At 33.5% G+C, this 18,276-nt stretch overlaps 1 protein-coding gene across 5 annotated transcripts in view; it reads left to right on the top strand.

Annotated features, from left to right (window-relative positions):
• The window catches only part of dom (domino helicase), a 689,640-nt gene that overhangs the window by 642,486 nt on the left and 28,878 nt on the right, over positions 1–18,276 (top strand). For all 5 annotated transcript variants that reach the window (XM_069845730.1, XM_069845733.1, XM_069845731.1 and 2 more), the window contains 2 exons: positions 11,385–11,546; positions 17,717–17,884. In XM_069845730.1, coding sequence (XP_069701831.1) covers positions 11,385–11,546; positions 17,717–17,884 — 330 coding nt within the window. The remainder of the gene's footprint in view (positions 1–11,384; positions 11,547–17,716; positions 17,885–18,276) is intronic.

The raw sequence follows: 18,276 nt of genomic DNA, 5'->3' as shown, positions 1-18,276 counted from the left end.
GATCTTCCTTAATTTCTATTAATGTACCGATACCACCTTTACTTTTTTTAAAGTGATTTGGGTTATTTTTACATACTCTTTACTGATTCAGTTAAATAATCCCATATACCGGTAATGTTTTATAATACATAATTACCATCAAACTACAAAGGCGTTTTTTGTAGTACTTCAAATTGATTTCATGTTATCAAACTTTAAACTCTCATATAAGAGTCTGAGGTATTTCCGTCATTATTATTGAAATTATCATATAAATCATCTTGTCCAGCTATGGGAAGGCATAATTGTAAAATAGGTAGGCGGACTTTGGAATAGATATCTGCATGTTTTGTACTAGGCCCATATAATATATTCAGATATAGAATTTGAATAATTTTAATGAATTAATATTTCAATTTATCAGACTTAGCACATTTCTATAAATAGTTCTTTCCTTGTACTTCTGCTTTTTGTATAAGCATAGTGTGTGTGATCATTGTATCACCATCTGTATGCGTGGAGTTTCTCTAAATAAATATTTTCGTCTGCATTACATCCTAGATAAAACAGTCTGTGATAAGTAAGTTAACATCCTTAGTTGAAATTTCTAAAAATAGTTTTGCTTTACAAAATTGGAAGAAAAGGACTATGAGGACATAGAATATATGACCAGAAAACTTATAGAAGAATATAATAAATGAGGGGTAAAAATAAATTTAGAGAAAACACTATATATGTCCTGTGGGGAGGAAATGAAAGATTTGATTTTGGAAGATGGGTTGGGATGTATCAAAGGATGTGAGGAGTGTGAATATTTGGGGGTAAAAATTAACTCAACATAAAGCCAGGAAAGTGACATAAAATATAGAATTCAGAAAGGTAGATCGGTAATAGCTGTGTTAAATGGGGTTTGGTGGGATAACACATTAACAATTGAAACAAAGCTCCAAATCTATAAATCTGTAATAAGGAGTACTATAACATATGGGGCGGAGACATGGCATTTAAACACGAGTCTGAGATTGAAACTCCTCTCCACTGACATGAATTATTTTAGACGTTCCACTAGACATTCTAAGTTGGAAAAAATTCGAAACACAAGCATTAGACAAGAAATGGGAGTTAATAGTACATTGTCAGATTTCGTTAGCTACAAGCAATTAGAATGGTATGGCCACGTACGTAGAATACCAGAAACAAAATTGCCCAGACAGATTTTGGAATTGATTCCACCAGGAAGAGGAAAGAGGGGAAGACCAAGGAAAACCTGGATGGACGATATAAGAAGTGGAATGAAGGAGAGAGGCTTGGAAGGACGGGAGTGGGAGACAAGAGAAGAATGGAGGAAGAAGATAAGAATTTAATCACTTTGGATACAGGAAGATACAGTTTACATTGTAACCCTGTTAATAAATAAACTATTATTAAAACTATAGGAAGGACTGTGATTTTCTACTTATGACGAGGAATCTATTATCATTTGAATTGACAGGGCATTATCGAAATTCAGCATCAAAACAGTATCTGTAACATTGCGAGAAACATAGATTTTTCTGAAACCCCCTAAAACAATAGGAAATATTGTCTCTCTCACTGGAAGGATATAAATTAGGTGCTAGTTACTGCAGACAAACTCTTGAGGATGGAGGTGTGAATGTATTTCTCAGATCTGACCTTAATTTCAAAAATATTGATCTTTCACATTTTTGCAAAGACAGGGATTTAGAAATTTGTGCTGTTGAATTAGAAAATGAAACATACAATTTCATTATAATATGTCTATATAGAGCACCATCTGGAGACTACGAAAATTTTATTCATTTATTGGAAAAGACACTGGAATACGTACAGAAACTGAAACGTGAATGCAATATTTGCGGGGATATCAATGTCGATTATCTAACAGAAAGCAATAGGAAAGATCAACTAAATTTATTGCTAGCTTCTTTCAATTTAGTTTACACTAAATTTTCCGACCAGAATACAAGGGGATTCAGCTACTGCAATAGACAACATATTTATCAGAAAAGAAAGAATAGGTATATCTCAAACAACCCCCAATAATTAATAGTCTTTTGGATCATTGTGCTCAACTCCTAAATATAAATGTTAACACATCATAAAAAACCCAACTAAAGTGAGATTCAGAAATATAAATAGGGAATCATTAAATAATTTTGAAATAAATCTTAAAAGGAAGCATGGGAAACAGTACCGGTATGTAGTCAAAGTGATATGAACAGTAAATTCAACGAGTCCATGAAACATTTCTAAATATTTTTTAATCCAGTTTTCCTGTAAAGTATAAAAATGCACAAATATGCAACAATAGATGGATTACACAAGGTACCTAGTAAAATCTCATGCAAACCAAGAGATCGTTAGATATACAGAGCAGAAATAATAATGATACAGACTTAAAAACAACATTATAAAAATTATTCAAAGATATTACACAAAGTGATCCAAAAAGCTAAAGAATTGCACTATAATACTGTAATACAAAACTCTGATAATAAAATCAAAACAACTTGAAACATAATTAAAAGGGAAAATTGACGATAAAAAAGTAAAGTAACAAACTATAACCTTATATCTAACAATACAAAAACGTCAGACCCAAATGAAATTGCAAATATATTTAACAAATATTTTCTTACAATAACTGATAACCTCAACATCCCCCAAAATAATGTTACTAACAGTTTAGACTCTTTAACACAATATTTTCCGACAAAATTCCCAAATATTCAAATATTTCTAACAAACAAACTAGAAATAATTGCAATTATTAAAAATCTAAAGTCAAATAACTCCTCGGGGTATGATGACATAACAAGCAAAATATTAAAAGCGAGTTCACATATTATAGCTGGGCCACTAAGTTATTTATGTAACTATTCAATGTTCATTGGTGTATTCCCTGAGAGATTAAAATATTCAGTGGTCATTCATATCTGCAAAAGGGGAGAAACAAGGTCTCCAGAAAATTACAGACCCAATATCACTTCTACCAATCTTCTCCAAAGTCTTTGAAAAAATAATGTATAAAAGATTATATCATCATCTAGAAAGATACAACATTTTAGTCTCAGAACAGTTTGGATTTAGGAAAAATAAATGCACGGAAAATGCAACATTTAATTTAACTGACAAAATTCTGGAGGCAGTAAATAAAAAATTACAAGTTGGAGGGATTTTCTGTGATTTATCCAAAGCGTTTGCCTGTCTAAATCATAAAATGCTGCTAGACAAATTAGATTATTATGGAATTAAAGGCATTGCACACCAATGGTTTCACTCATATCTCATAAATAGACAACAGAAAGTCGAAATCAATGCAACTATGAAATCTACCTCGACATGGGAACTATTAATAATGGAATTCCTCAAGGATCAATATTAGGTCCCCTACATTTTCTAGTGTTCATAAATGACCTTGCCCCCCTAATAAAAGATGTAGGTCATCCCATATTATTTGGAGATGATACAAGGATAGTAATTACAGCCAATAATTTCAACACACAGGCAATTCTCCTCAAAATATGTGATTGGTTCTCAGCCACTGAATTAGTATTAAATTGTAACAAAACTAGCATAATCCAATTGAAATCCTGTCAAATTCAACCTCGCAAATATCAAACCCAATAATTAATAAGTCCGTAATAGAAACAACAAGAACCAAATTTCTTGGCTTACAAATTGATGTGTTAAATTGAAAAAATCATATTAAAGAAATTACCCCAAACTAAATTCAGAATGTTTTGCTATTAGATCTATGCAAGAGATAGTAAATATCAATACCTTAAAAACCATATACTTTGCATACTTCCTGTCGGTAATGAGTTTTGGAATAATATTCTGTGGAAATTCCACAGATAGTAACAGTATATTCCTACTACAAAAAAGAGTAATTAGAATAATATTGGGTGCCAGACCTAGGGAATTGTGTAGAACTATTTTTAAAAAACTACAAATAATGCCCCTGGTTTGTCAGTATATTTTTTCACTAATAATCTTCCTCGTATGTAATCGTGAAAACTTTGTAACTAATTGAACAGTTCATAGCATAAATACATGTCAAAAAAATTACTTTCATACTGCATCAGCAAGTCTATCGGGCTATCAAAAAGGAGTGCGTTATATGGCAGTAAAAATTTTTAATAGCCTCCCTATCACCTTTTGTTCTGTAAGTGAATTCTTGACATTCAACAACACTTCATTAATATTTCTGTGTTTTATTAAGTATTGATACTAAAACTTTATGTTGTACTAGTAGATTCTTCTCTTCTGTATATGTTTCAATTAGACTGTGACTTTATATTACTATTGAGATTTTTTTTTTCGTTGACCATTTCCATATTCTAGCTGTGAAGCAATGTAGGAATACCATGGAATGTAAATAAATACAATACAATACAATGCCATGGAGGGGATGGAGGTAAAGCTCCATGCTTTCATGATGTTGGTATTAAAATAAGGTGATGCTGTTTGCACCATGCTCCAACCATTGCTTTCACAAGGAAATACATGATACTTAATTTGACAAGAGGCTGATTGAATCTCAGGTCGTTCTGGAAGTTTTGGTAACGAGAAAAATCCTGCCACCACCCAGGATTTTAGTCTGTAGTCAGTTGCTCTACCAACTAAGCTGCCTGGCTACTGTAATGTTCAGTCAACAAGTGGTATGATGAAAACAGTTTTGAGGGAAAGATGTCAATTTGTTTCAGCAAAAAGTGTTCTTACAAGAATATCTGACACACAGATGTCAGTTTCGCGCATTTAGTTTTATAAATCAGTTCTGTTGGTAATGAAATTATTGAAATTTTTTATTTGTTGCATTCATTTATTCATTCATTCATTCATAGTTTTCTGCCCAAGAGCAGGTCTTTCACTGAAAAGCCAGCATTCTCTTATTTTCCCTGTTTTCCGCTTTCCTCTTAGTCTTCACATACGATCCATATATCGTAATATTGTCTATCATCTATATCTTCTTCTGCAATGAACTTTTCTTCCATTCACCATTCCTACCAGTGCATCCTTCAGTAGGCAGTTTCTTCTTAACCATTAACCCAGCCTATTTCTTTTTCTCTTCCTGATCAGTTTCAACATTATTCTTTCTTCACCCACTCTTTCTAGCACAGCTTTATTTCTTATTTTGTCAGTCCATTTCACACATTCCATTCTTCTCCATATTCACGATTCAAATGCTTCCAATTGTTTCTCTTCACCTCGTCGTAATGCCCATGTTTCTGTTCCATATAATTCCAATCAAAGCACTTCACTAGTTTCATCCTTAGTTATTTTTCCAGTAGTCCGCAAAAGATGCACCTTTTTCTATATTTATTGCATATACAGTACATCATTAAAAATGTAGATACAAGAACACAAAAAACTTTTTGTATAGTATGTAACATATCTGTTTATGAAAATATAAACTAAAGGTACAGTCACACATCGCTACTTTTGCTGCATCCTACTTTTTGTGCTGCAACAGTTGCGACTGGAGGTTGCGAGTCTGTTTACACACAAGACATTATTTTTGCAGCTGCGGTTTTAGCTGCAGCTTTCCATCTCCGTGTCTATTCTTCAATACATTTTGTGGTTATGTTCATATTAGAGTTTCAGATTCAGGTGATAGCTTATTTACCACCGCTTTTAATTACAGAATGGAGAACAAAACATTAAACTACAAAAAGCATAAGATGTTGGGTCAAAGAAAGAATAAAAATACAGAACAATTTGAAGTTACATTCCCCTTCGAGAACTACTATAAAGGGGATAGGCCCTAATGTTCGGTATAAGAACTTTTTGCGAGTATTAGGAACATTACTATTTTTTTAAACCTTCTTTATTGTATTGGTTCCGAATACAATGCATTTTTTAAACATCATCTTCTGAAATTTGCATTGTACTAGCAATTTCTGCTAAAGTCTTTTATTTTTTGTTGGGAATCGTCATTTTCAAATTCCATAAGCACTCTTTTGGTTCAAGTAGGTTTATTATTTATTTTCCTGTCTTAACTAGCATTTAAAAATTGGCATTATTTGTATTATAGAGCTATAATTAAAAAAACGTCCAAGCAGTCAAGTACCCATAGTCAATGACAATAGAAGAAAAAGCACTGATTCAATATGAAAAACTTATCAGATTACCAGGAAACAATTGGCATTCATACAGTCTTCTCTGTAGATTGAAAACTCAAAACAGTTTCATATCCATGGCTCAAGAATTAAAACAGAAAATCAATATCTCAAATTTAAAAGAAAACTTACAAATTAAACCAAACCCTTTAACTCTACTAAATATAGAATATAATCTAAATTTAACAGAAGAAATACTGAAATCAGAAGTAAGCACTGAAATAATAAAACAATTGTCTTTAGAGAGAATTAATATTAGGTACCCTCCACAAAACTGGCTTCATTTATACACCGACGGATCCTTGATCTCCAGAGAACAAGGTGCCGGTGCAGGTGTTACGTGCTGTCTCTTCTCACTTTATAGATCTCTTGGATATGGAACAACAAGTTTTGATGGAGAAATCGTTGCAATAAGTGAAAGTCTCAGGAATCTTCTAGTTCACATCAATAAATTTAAGAATGCAGTTATATTGTCAGACTCCAAAGCAGCTATTCTATCAATAGTCTCTAAACACACAGCTTCATCTCAAACAGCAGAAATAACTAAAATGCTCTCTCAATTAATATCACTCAATAAAAGAATTATATTCCAATGGATACCATCCCAGTGTGGAATGGGATGCACTAGCACAGAAGGGCAGCACTGCTACTTACAGATCTGTTACTAAATCTACATATTACTCTGTGAAAAGATTTATTAAATCTACATACTTAGACTTCAACAAACAAAATTTGATAACACAATCTCAAGGGAAAAAAATGGAACTCTCTGCATCATAATCCACAGTTAATTTCCGATTTACCACGAAAATCGTCTGTAGCTGCATTTAGATTGGCAACAGGCCATGATTGTTTGGCCAAACACCTGCATAGAATTGGAATATATCAGTCCCCTAACTGCCCATTGTGCAACTCAAACCAAGAAATGGATTCGGAACACCTCAAAATCTGTGCTTCAGTGGCTGACCATGATAATATCTTTGAAAAATATTGGAATGCAAGAGGTCAAATGACTTTATTGTCAAACGCCTGGCATTAGAAAACAACAACATAATAGTTTTTTTTTAAATTATGAAAATTGACAAACTCTTTTGGAATATACAGCTTGAAAACGTGAAAAAAGGAGATTTGGCTACATTTCAAACGAACAAACAAACGAACAAAATCAACAAATACCCAGAACTGCATAAAATTAAGGGTTCAGTTTAAAAAATAATTATAGTACTAAAAGAGAATATTTTTAAATATGTTTGTACAAAATATGAATTATACAAAAGATGATGAAAAAGCATATCAATTTACACATAACAAATGGCACTAAGTTGAAATAAATACTGTGCTAATATTATATATGAATTATTCATCTATGAGCTCTGAAAAGGAACAAAGTGCACTGAAGAAAAAAATTAAAGAATATATCAAATTAACAATCCATCTGGAAAATAATATTTTTAATTAAGACTGTAACATCGAAGTATATTGAAAATTGCTATTAATAACATAATAATCTTAGATCCGAAAAAAATCCAGATCCAGAGTATAGATGCTGAATTTCTTAAACATCTTGGCAAACAAGCAAAACTAAGACTCTACCTCCATAGTCTCTCCTGGAATACAACAATACCTGCTGTCTGGGGGATGGGGGAAGGGGAACTCTATTGTAGTACTAATTTTGAAAAGTTAATCTAATCCAGCTAATTTACTTTTTCAAGTTATCAGCCGATGTCACTTACTAGAGTGTTAGGCAAAATTATGAAAAAGATGATTTTACTCACATTAAATTAGTTCCTGGAATCTGATAACCTACTTTCCTCTAATTAGACTGGCTTTAGAGAATTACATTCAACAAATGAACAGATTTTAAATTTTAGTCAAGACATTAAAGACAGTTTGAGCAGAAAAGAAGCTATTTTAACAATATTCATTGATGTTCAGGGAACATGTGACTCAGTTTGGAGATACAAATTACTTGAAAAACTGCAAACTTTAGGTGTTAAAAGGCAGTATATTATGCAGGATCAATGATTTCATTATCCAGCGATTTATTGCCACAAGATATGAAGTAGTTTATGTAAAAATAAATACAAACCAGATTCATCAAGCCTTGCCAGTACTACACACGCCAGTAATGCCTGCAATTATAATTTAAATGAATTCGTGAAAATTATAATTCTAATTGGAGGAAAATACACAAGGGTCCTGGATTGATGCCTGAAGCACATCGTAAGAATTAATGTTATTATTTCAGATAGGAAGGAAGAACTGTAATAAATTACTTTTTAATTAGGGCTATCGAGATTTTTTTAGCAGAAGGGAATTGTGTGGCTGTGTTTTAAGTGTGCAAAAAATAATTTGAAAGTGAGTTGTAGTGTAGCAAAGTGTTTTAAATTGAACTGGAATCTGGGGACAGATACGAAGTAAATTAATAAAAAATGGACTAAGATAGTAGAATCAGATTTGAAAAAAAAAAAGCATTAAAAATTAATCTAATATAGGAGGACTGTTATTAGTGATAAGCCAGATAAAAATGGATACTCTAATGCTGTTATGAAAATAATGCCAGTAAAAATTCTAGTTTAAGATATATTTATTAATAGCTAATAATGATAATCAGATGTTAATATAAATAACAGTTATGATAGATAGATAGATAGATAGATAGATAGATAGATAGATAGATAGATAGATAGATAGATAGATAGATAGATGGATGGATGGATGGATGGATGGATGGATGGATGGATGGATGGATGGATGGATGGATGGATGGATGGATGGATGGATGGATGGATGGATGGATGGATGGATGGATGGATGGATGGATGGACGGACGGACGGACGGACGGACGGACGGACGGACGGACAGACAGACAGACAGACAGACAGACATTTATTAGCCTTAGGAAATACAATGATTTCATGGCATCGTCAGAGTGAATACATAATAAATATGCGGTTACATACATGTTATTCCGACATACAAGATGTCTGCAATAATATACAAATAATATACAATCAACACATTCAGTAATGAAGTCAATTCTCCACAGTTTTCTTCAGACCATTACTTGTACAAGGTTCTTGGTTTCCTTATCTTCTTGGGCAGTCTCACCCCAGACATGAATCAGATAGAAAAGAAGAGCAGTAAACACAAAAGGAGATACTAACTACTGTAAGCTAAATTTGGAGTGCTAAACTAAGATACTCATTGACAGTAAAAGGCATGTGGAAAAGTAAAATATGTTTCACTGACTTTTTAAATCTAGCATAGTTAAGGGCTTTAGTTTCAACAGGGAGTTTGTTGTAAAGTCTTATCCCTGTATGTGATAAGCTATTGAGACTCTTGGATAACCTATGATGATTAAAATGTAAATTATTGCATGTTCTTGTGCTGTAGTTGTGATAATCAGAGTTTATTTTAAAACTATCATAATTTTGGTGGATGAAACAGACTGTTTCAAGTATGTAAATACAAGGTAGGGGTAAAATATCAAACTCTTTGAATATTTTTTTACTATCCGAGCGAATAGGTACTTTCTTTATAATTTTCAATATTCTCTTTTCCAGTCTAAACACTTGTGCAAGTTTTGATGACGACCCCCAGATAATTATCCCATATGATAATACAGAGTGAACATAGCCAAAGTAAACCGCTCTAAGTAGTTCCTTGGGAGTTATATTGGTTAGGACACAGAAAGCATAACACAAACGACTTAGTTTATCAGTTAAGAATTGAATATGACTTTCCCACGTGAGGTTGGAATCAATCCATATCCCTAAAAATTTTGTACAATCGACGTCCTTTATTCCAGTATTATTAAGTAGTATTTCAATGGAGTCATGTAGTTGTTTCTGACTGAAATACATACAAACGGTTTTACTGACATTCAGTTTTAGTCTATTGCTAGCTAACCACTGTTCTAGTTGTCTTGAGGTTTCATTTATTTTCTCCTGTAAATTATTTTTATCAAGAGCATTGAAAACAATATTGGTGTCATCTGCAAAGAGAACGGTTTTAGCTTGTGTTATTCTTGAGGGAAGGTCGTTTATATACAGGAGAAATAGAATTGGGCCAAGTATGGAACCCTGGGGCACCCCGCTTTTCATGATAGTGGGATATGATTTCATTGAGCCTATTTCAACAAATTGTTGCCTTGCACTTAGGTAAGAAACAAACCAACTTTTAGCTAACCCCCTTATGCCAAACCATTGTAGTTTCTGGATCAGTATCATGTGGTCAACTGTGTCAAATGCTTTGCTTAGGTCCAGGAATAGCCCAACTGTTTGATTCTTGTTGTCTTTTGAATTTAGAATAAATTCCGTGAAAGTGAATATGGCGTTATTAATTCCTTTGCCTTTTTGAAATCCAAATTGAGCATTAGATAGTGCACCATTGCAATCTAAAAACCGAACTAATCTATTATACATAACTTTTTCAAGGATTTTGGAGAATGTAGATAATAGAGATATCAGCCTATAGTTGTTAATATTTTGTTTATCTCCCTTCTTAAATATAGGACATACTTTTGTGAGTTTGAATTGTTCGGGAAATTTACCACTAATTAAAGATGAATTGCAGATGTTTACTAGTGAGCTACTAGTAGTACAGCACATTTCTTTACAATACCATCCGGAATGTCATCAGGTCCACAGGAAAGATTATTTTTTAGTTTTTTTATTATATCGAGAATTTCATCTGCAGTCACGGGAGATAGAAATATGGTGTTTACATTTCCTGTTCCATGTAAGGTTGTTTCCTGACTACCTGTTACCTGGTTATTAGGATTGTCTGCTACATTTGCAAAAAATTTATTAAAAATTTCAGCTATTTAGAAGGAATTTTGAATTGTTTGACCATTATGTATTATTGAAAAGTCTTGATTTGAGACTTTGGTATTTTTACAAGTTTCTTTCTTTACAACTTCCCATATAGCTTTACCTCTGTTCTGTGCTTTCATAATGGATTCTCCATTGAATTTCAGTTTGGCTGCATGTATAACTTTCTTTGATGTGACCAGTATACAAAATATCAAGGCACATCATAACTTGAAGGCCTATCTGTATTGATTGCATGAGATATTCATGATTTATTTCCTATTGTTCTTTTCGTTTCGTAGTAATTCATACTTCCTCTCATCTCATCTAGCTTTTTTAAGTTGGGATCATAAATAATCAAATTCTTGGAAAGGAAGTAATACCTATATTACATATAAAACTGACAAGTTCAGTCTTACAGAGCTAATGTTGAAACTTATGATGTAGGTATCAGGTGCACAGGCTGTTACTCAAGCAACCTCAGGAAGTCAAGTGATATCTCATGCTGTGCTTACCAAATCACCACAAGTGTCAGCAGCTGGTCCTACACTGCAGACTCGAGTCATTCCTGTGTCCAGTACGCAACAGTCTTTAAAGCAGACTATACAGGTAGGAAAAATGTATATAATACAGAATTTTTAAGAAATCACACTTGTATTCGCATAGAATTATGGTATGGTATGGTATATGGTATATGGTATATTTCTCAATATACTCGGTCCTGCTGGCCCTTCACATTTCTGTATTCGGGCCAGCATTTCCTTACTTACACTATTTACAATTTTAACAAAGCCGTGATGTGACCCTTGAAGCCTGTTCATGTTCCTTTCACTTTCACTTAATATTCATTTCTTGTCCTATTCCTACATTCAACTCCATTCCCCTTTTCTCGTAACTAACTAAATACTGCCGTCTTGTAAATAACATAATACATTTAACCTTACGTATTTAATATAGAACCCTAACCCTCGTTGACTATTTCCCTAAAAATTCACCCTATTATTAAATACACTGACTAAACACTTCTTATACTACACATTCGCGCTCGCAGCCTAGCACATTTGTTACACTTTATTTATAACCCTATTTGAACAAAACTATTATTCAGTAACCCTGAAAAAAAAAATGTCGCAGTTCAATTTGAATTATCCATTACATAACTTACACCAGCTATTATTTGAACCCACTAATACACCACTTTCTGAGATTATAAACAGTTTTTTCTTCTCTATTATCCCCACGTTTCACACTCCTAGTACGATTTGCACTCTCAATATTTCCCCTTCTATTCCCCGCACTTATTTCATTTCCTCGATCACTACTCTCTTCTTTCGATGGTTCAGCATTCTTCTCTCCCCCCTTCTGCCTTCTAACTCCAAGGTCTCCAACTCTGTTGCTATTTGATGCTTTGCTAGTTTTGCCGACTTGGCCTTGGGGTGACGTCATTCCTGCTCGTCTAGTTGATGATGTAGCCGCTGCCTTCGAGTTCATCGCCTGAATGGAATCTGATGATAATGCTGATTTTCTCCGACATCCTTCTATCGCAATCTCCTGTGTCGCTGCCCTCTTGCCTTCTGCAACTTTACCTTTTCTATTAATTCCGCTATTATTTACAATTTCTCTTACTTTCTCCTTTATCTCTAATCTTTTTCTTTCATCAATGTTCTCATCATTTGACGGTGCATTTAAGTTTTCTAAACAAAATTCGACATCGAATAACTCTCCATTAATTTTCAATTTATCCTTAATTAATTTAGCGTAATGTCCATTTTGTCTAGCTGCTTTCATAAATGGCACTAAGACACTCCTACACCTCATCTCGTATTCAAAATCTTCATCTATACTAATGCTCGAGTCTTTCAATGATTTCTTACTATACATGATCTTCTCTTTAATCATCCTGTTTGCCAGTTTGACCAAGATGGGCCTAACATAGAATTATGATAATTATTTTTATCAATATTTTTTGCTTCAACTGTAAGTTGCATTCTCTCCACCCCCTCCCCAACCTTTGAATTACATACAAAGTTATTAACCAAAATTTTAGAAATTATTCTTTTGTTTTCATATGGTAGAAGTTTGAACAATAAAAATATGTAGACCTTTCTGGATATTGATTTATGTAGTCTATGTACGTACTTAGTGCCTAATTTTTTATTTACATTCAGTATATCTTAGTTTTATAAATATAACTTAAATGATATAATTCAAACTTTAATACCCTTTACTGATAAAAATTCTTTAGTGATTACTTCTGTAACACACTTGGTTTAAGAAAACTACATCTTAAAATTACACTTCATGCTGTGAACATAGTTATTATGCCTTTTGATGCAGACATAGTCATTTCTTATATTCTTCAAATTGCGATTTTAGAAATATCCATATAAAAGTATGGAGCACAAATAATTTAAAGCCTTACAGGTAATTAACTTTGCATTAATAACTTATTGCCATACCATAATATCAAATTAAAACATAGATTCAGTTTACTATACAAAAAATTGTGTTAATTATAGTGAATCTATTAGTACAAAACTTTATAAAATCTTAAAACTCTAAAAGTATTAAAATCGTTTAAAAAATTTAATATACCTTGTGTAACGTACAGTATCGTTTCGACATTGGTTTCTGTGTTTTCATCAGCATTTGGTGAACTACTGCTGTATCAGCTCGTATTGTTTCTTCTTTCGGTGTTTCCTGTCAACTATGTGAGGGAATGCAATTTTAGTGGTGATGGAAGTTGTTTGTACATTACATACTACTAAAATGAATAATGTGTGTACTACCTCTTTTGATGTTCTGGCTGATATGTACATCTATTATCAGGCAGTACACCTCACTTGATATGTGTCAGAGGAAGAACAATATTGTTTGTATACATCTGAAGTCTAATTAGTGTAATATTTTAATAGTCAGCGATATATGCAATGTAGGAAGAAAAGAGCTGGTCAACAATTCAATTATCTCCTGGCTTAGTTGCCTCATGAGTGATGTCTTAATGGTGCCACTTATGAGTCTATATGATGATATTATTTTTAAGCCTATTGAATAATAATAATAATAATAATAATAATAATAATAATAATAAATAGTCACTTAGAGGTTCAAGCCTGTCTTCGGACAGTTGACTTAACCAGTGTTCCGCAACCAGTGTGCTGCAGCACACTGATGTGCCTTCACAAGGTGGAAAGTGTGATACGAACTTTTATCTATTGTTGTTGTTTGGTCAACTGTCCGAAGACAGGCCTGAATCTCACAAATGATAAAGTGATACCAAGAAGGCACCACTTATGAGGCAACTAGACCAGGAGTTAATGGGGTAGGGTGGCCAGTTCCTTTCCTCCTCCATTGCATACATCGCCTACTAGCTACATATTACGCTAGTCAGACTTCAGATGTATACAAACAATTGCTCTTCCTCTGACACATATTGTCAAGTGAGATGTACTGCCTGATAATAGATGTACAGTACATATCAGTCAGAACCTCAATCAGAGGTTATTATTGTAAGAAATTAATACAATTAATTAAAATTAAAATGGTGTGGTGACAAAACATGCCCAATCTCCGAGTGTGTTGTGAAAAACTCTGTAATGTTGCTACGGTTCCCAGTAAATTGAAATGACATATGTTAACGAAACATTGACAGATATGTCAAGCAAAGATGTGAATTATTTTCGTCGGTTGTTGGAACAAAATAAAAAACAAGTGATGCTCATGACAATATCGGTACAAGTTTCTCAAAAAAGTACAGAAAGCTAGTTATAAGATAGCCAAACTTATCGTAAAGACCAAACAAACACACACAATAGCTGAAACTCTGTTAATGGCTGCCTGTAAAGAATTTGTGAGAATAATCTGGATTCAGAAGCTCCTAGTGAAATTTAAAACAATTTCTCTCTCTCTTGACACAATCAGTCACCAAGTTAATGACATGTCCAGTGACATCAAAGACATTATGAAGGAGAAAATAAAGAGCAGTCAGAAGTTCTCACTTCAGATCGACGAGTCCACTGATATTAGTGGTTGCGCACAACTTCTTTCCTACATTCAGTACATTGATGGAGATGTAATTGCAAAGTTCCCCCCCCCCCCCGCCCCAAAGAACTGCACAAGCAAGCAATCGGTGAAGAAATATTTCGTACAACTAATGAATATGTGCCCCATAATGAATTAACAGAAGAGTATTGCATTAATATAGACAGGCTTCTACAACAGGCCAAGTGAAAAGATTTGTGGCTAAAGTACGTGACATAAGTCCTAACAACCATCGTCATATTCACAGCAAAGCCATTGTTACTAAGTTTTTACCATCTCCTTTGAAAATTGTGATGAACAAAGTAGTAAAAATCGTGAACTTTATCAAATCACGGCCTCTAATAAGCGGTTTTTTTTTTCCGTTTTGTGTTAGGAAATGGGTCAGAGTACACTACACTACTGCTACATATAGAAGTGCGATGGTTATCACGAGGTAAAGTGTTAGCGTAAATGTTTGAACTTAAAGAGGAGGTAGTTGCTTTTTTTGACAATTGAGGGCATGAGTACACAGATTTATTTGCAGATGATGGATGGGTATTTAAGTTGGCATATATTTCCGATATTTTCTTACATTTGAATGAGTTTAACAGAAAAATGCAAGGTAGGAACGAAAATATTCTGACTAGTATGGATAAGATTCAAGAATTATGTTTCTTGCACTTCATGAGTCAAATCTTACTAATTTTGGGTTGAGAAAAACGAATATGACAATGAAAAATTTTTCTTAGCTCTAGTTTCTGTGATACACAATAGGTGGAAATATTTCAGTTTAACGGATTAAGAGAAAGCGATACATTTTAATTACATATGCCAACAACATTGAAAGTGCATTTAATTTTTTTTAAATGGCAGTTACATTCTAAGAGTTCTAAATTTATGGAAGAATACCTGGCATATGGTTGGGTCTGAAGAGAATCATGTGTGGCTTCATGAGATCGTCGTCTTTTAGCTTGCCTCTTGTAAGTGAGTTCCGGAGCATCCCTACACAAAGACAGCAGTAATCCGCAAGCATTGTTTCATTCCAGCGGCCCTGATATCTTTGTTCCATAACAGAAATATCGTGATGGAACCTTCCTCCGTGTTTATCACTGAAAGCTCCATAACTAGGAGGGAAAAAGTCTAGGTAGGAGTGGAGAAAATGGATTTTAAGGGACATTTTGCATCCGAGTTGATGGTATTTTTGCAGGAGCATTGTCACCAACTGAGTGTAGTTATCATCGCTTTTGTTGCCTAAAAATCCATGAATAACTCCCTTGAAGGCTTTCCAAACTTCCTTTCCTTTCCCCGCCAAAACTTGGTCAAATGCAGGATCCTTTACATGTTCTCGAATTTGTTGCCCGACAAATATACCTTCCTTGACTTTGGCATCACTTAATTTCGGAAATTTCTCTCTTACGTACTTAAAGGCCTGTCCTTCTTGGTTCATACCTATGACAAAATATTTTATCAAACCCAGCTTAATATGAAAATGTTGACTCTAAAAAATGAAATGTCACTTTATCTACAAAGCAAGAGCTAATATGTCATTTTTATGGTGATTTTTTAATTCAGCAGGTGGAAATACATAAGAATTAGCTATTTTTGAGCAAGAAACATTTTCATTGTTGACCAGTGATTTTGGAGAGAGTGTTCAAGATTTCGACTGGTTCATGATCCATTCATTGTGGATTCAAAACATCTTTCAAATAATATACTCATACAAGAGGAACTGGAGATTTAAAAGCAGACAGAACATTGAAATTAAAACTTCTCGAAATGCCTTTGGAAACATTTTGGTTGTCAATAAGGAGTGAATACCCAGCTATCTTTGAGATGGCAGTTAATATGTTATTGCCATTTTCAACTAAATATATGTGTGAACCAGGCTTCTCGACATTAACTGAAATTAAAACATCCAAGAGGGAGAAACTCAAATCCATCAATGAGGAAATAAGGCTTGCACTGTCAAAGATTCCGTCACGGATCAGCAAATTGTGTGCAGCTAAACAGGCTCAAGTACCACATTGAAGATGTGAGTAAAGTTATTTATTTTAATATTAGTAGAAGAAATGTGTATTTTCTACAGTGAATTAAAGTTAATAAATTGTTGATAAATGTAAGAATCGAGTTCTGTTTTTAATAATGATGACAACAATAGTAATAATAACAATAATAATAATAAATTTGATTACATTACGTAATTATATTAAGAGAGTCACATCATATGTTTTGAGGAGATTAACATTTTGGTGTGTCGTGTTGAGTCTAGGCCCGTCTAGGGTGTGCCGTGAGTAGAAAAAGGTTGCGAAACACTGGTCTAAAAAACAACAATGTGTGTACTGAATTGTAATTGAGTATTAAATATATGTTGTGGATATGTTATGGTATGATGTATAGTATCTCCATGTCTGATTCTATGCTATTCTAATAATCATGATTGTTGTTAGTGATATGTTCTGCGTAATTTGATGTAATGTATGGTTTAGTTATTACTTTTATGTGCTCATTGTACTTTTTTTTTGCAATGATCTTTATATTTATCCTATGTAGAAATCTGGGCAGCTATTGCATTTTAATTTGTAAACTCCAGTTGAATGTGCTATTTGTTTTGTATGCTTTATCGTATTTTAGTAACTGCCCCCCCTCTCCCCCACATAATACATTATAGATTATATGACAATTGTGTTTCTAAATCTAATATTATGTTATTAATAGAAAACTATGCTACCTGTACAGAGTAACAATGTTTGTATTTACAGGTAGTAACTGCTACACCTGGAGTACGCACTCCCGTCCCCAATGTGACAATTGATTCAGCAGGAAGACCACAAGTGAGTGTAGCATCGACACTTGCTTCAGCTCTCACTGGCACTATCAAAGTAGCGCCATCAGTCTCCACAGCTCAGCAGCAGGCTATCTTGTCGCAGGTAAGATCATTTTGTACATTTAGTAGTTGCGCAAAATAGTTTTTCCATCTGTTTAGGATTGATGGAGAGTCTGCAAGCAAGTCACCATTCTCATCCTTGATCACGTTTACCCTTGGCTGATATCCGTTCTTAAATTCCTTTATACCCTTATATAAATCTCGAATGTTTTTATTCTTACTATTTGTTTCTACCTCATTCAGTTTTTCCTTCAAATAACCTCTCTTTTTATTCCTAAGTGTACGACTTGCTTCCCGTCTTTCATTGAAATAATTATCTCTCTTCTCCTCAACTGGATCCTGTAAGTATTTCAATTTTGCCTGTTTCCTTCTTTCTACTACCATGCAACAATCTTAATCAAACCACGGTTTCTTTTTCTTAGTTTCATAATAACC

The sequence above is a fragment of the Periplaneta americana genome, chromosome 14 (genome assembly GCF_040183065.1).
Source record: "Periplaneta americana isolate PAMFEO1 chromosome 14, P.americana_PAMFEO1_priV1, whole genome shotgun sequence".
Taxonomy (NCBI): domain Eukaryota; kingdom Metazoa; phylum Arthropoda; class Insecta; order Blattodea; family Blattidae; genus Periplaneta; species Periplaneta americana.
Note: the sequence above shows the minus strand (reverse complement) of the source record. Positions and strands in the feature narration are given on the sequence as shown.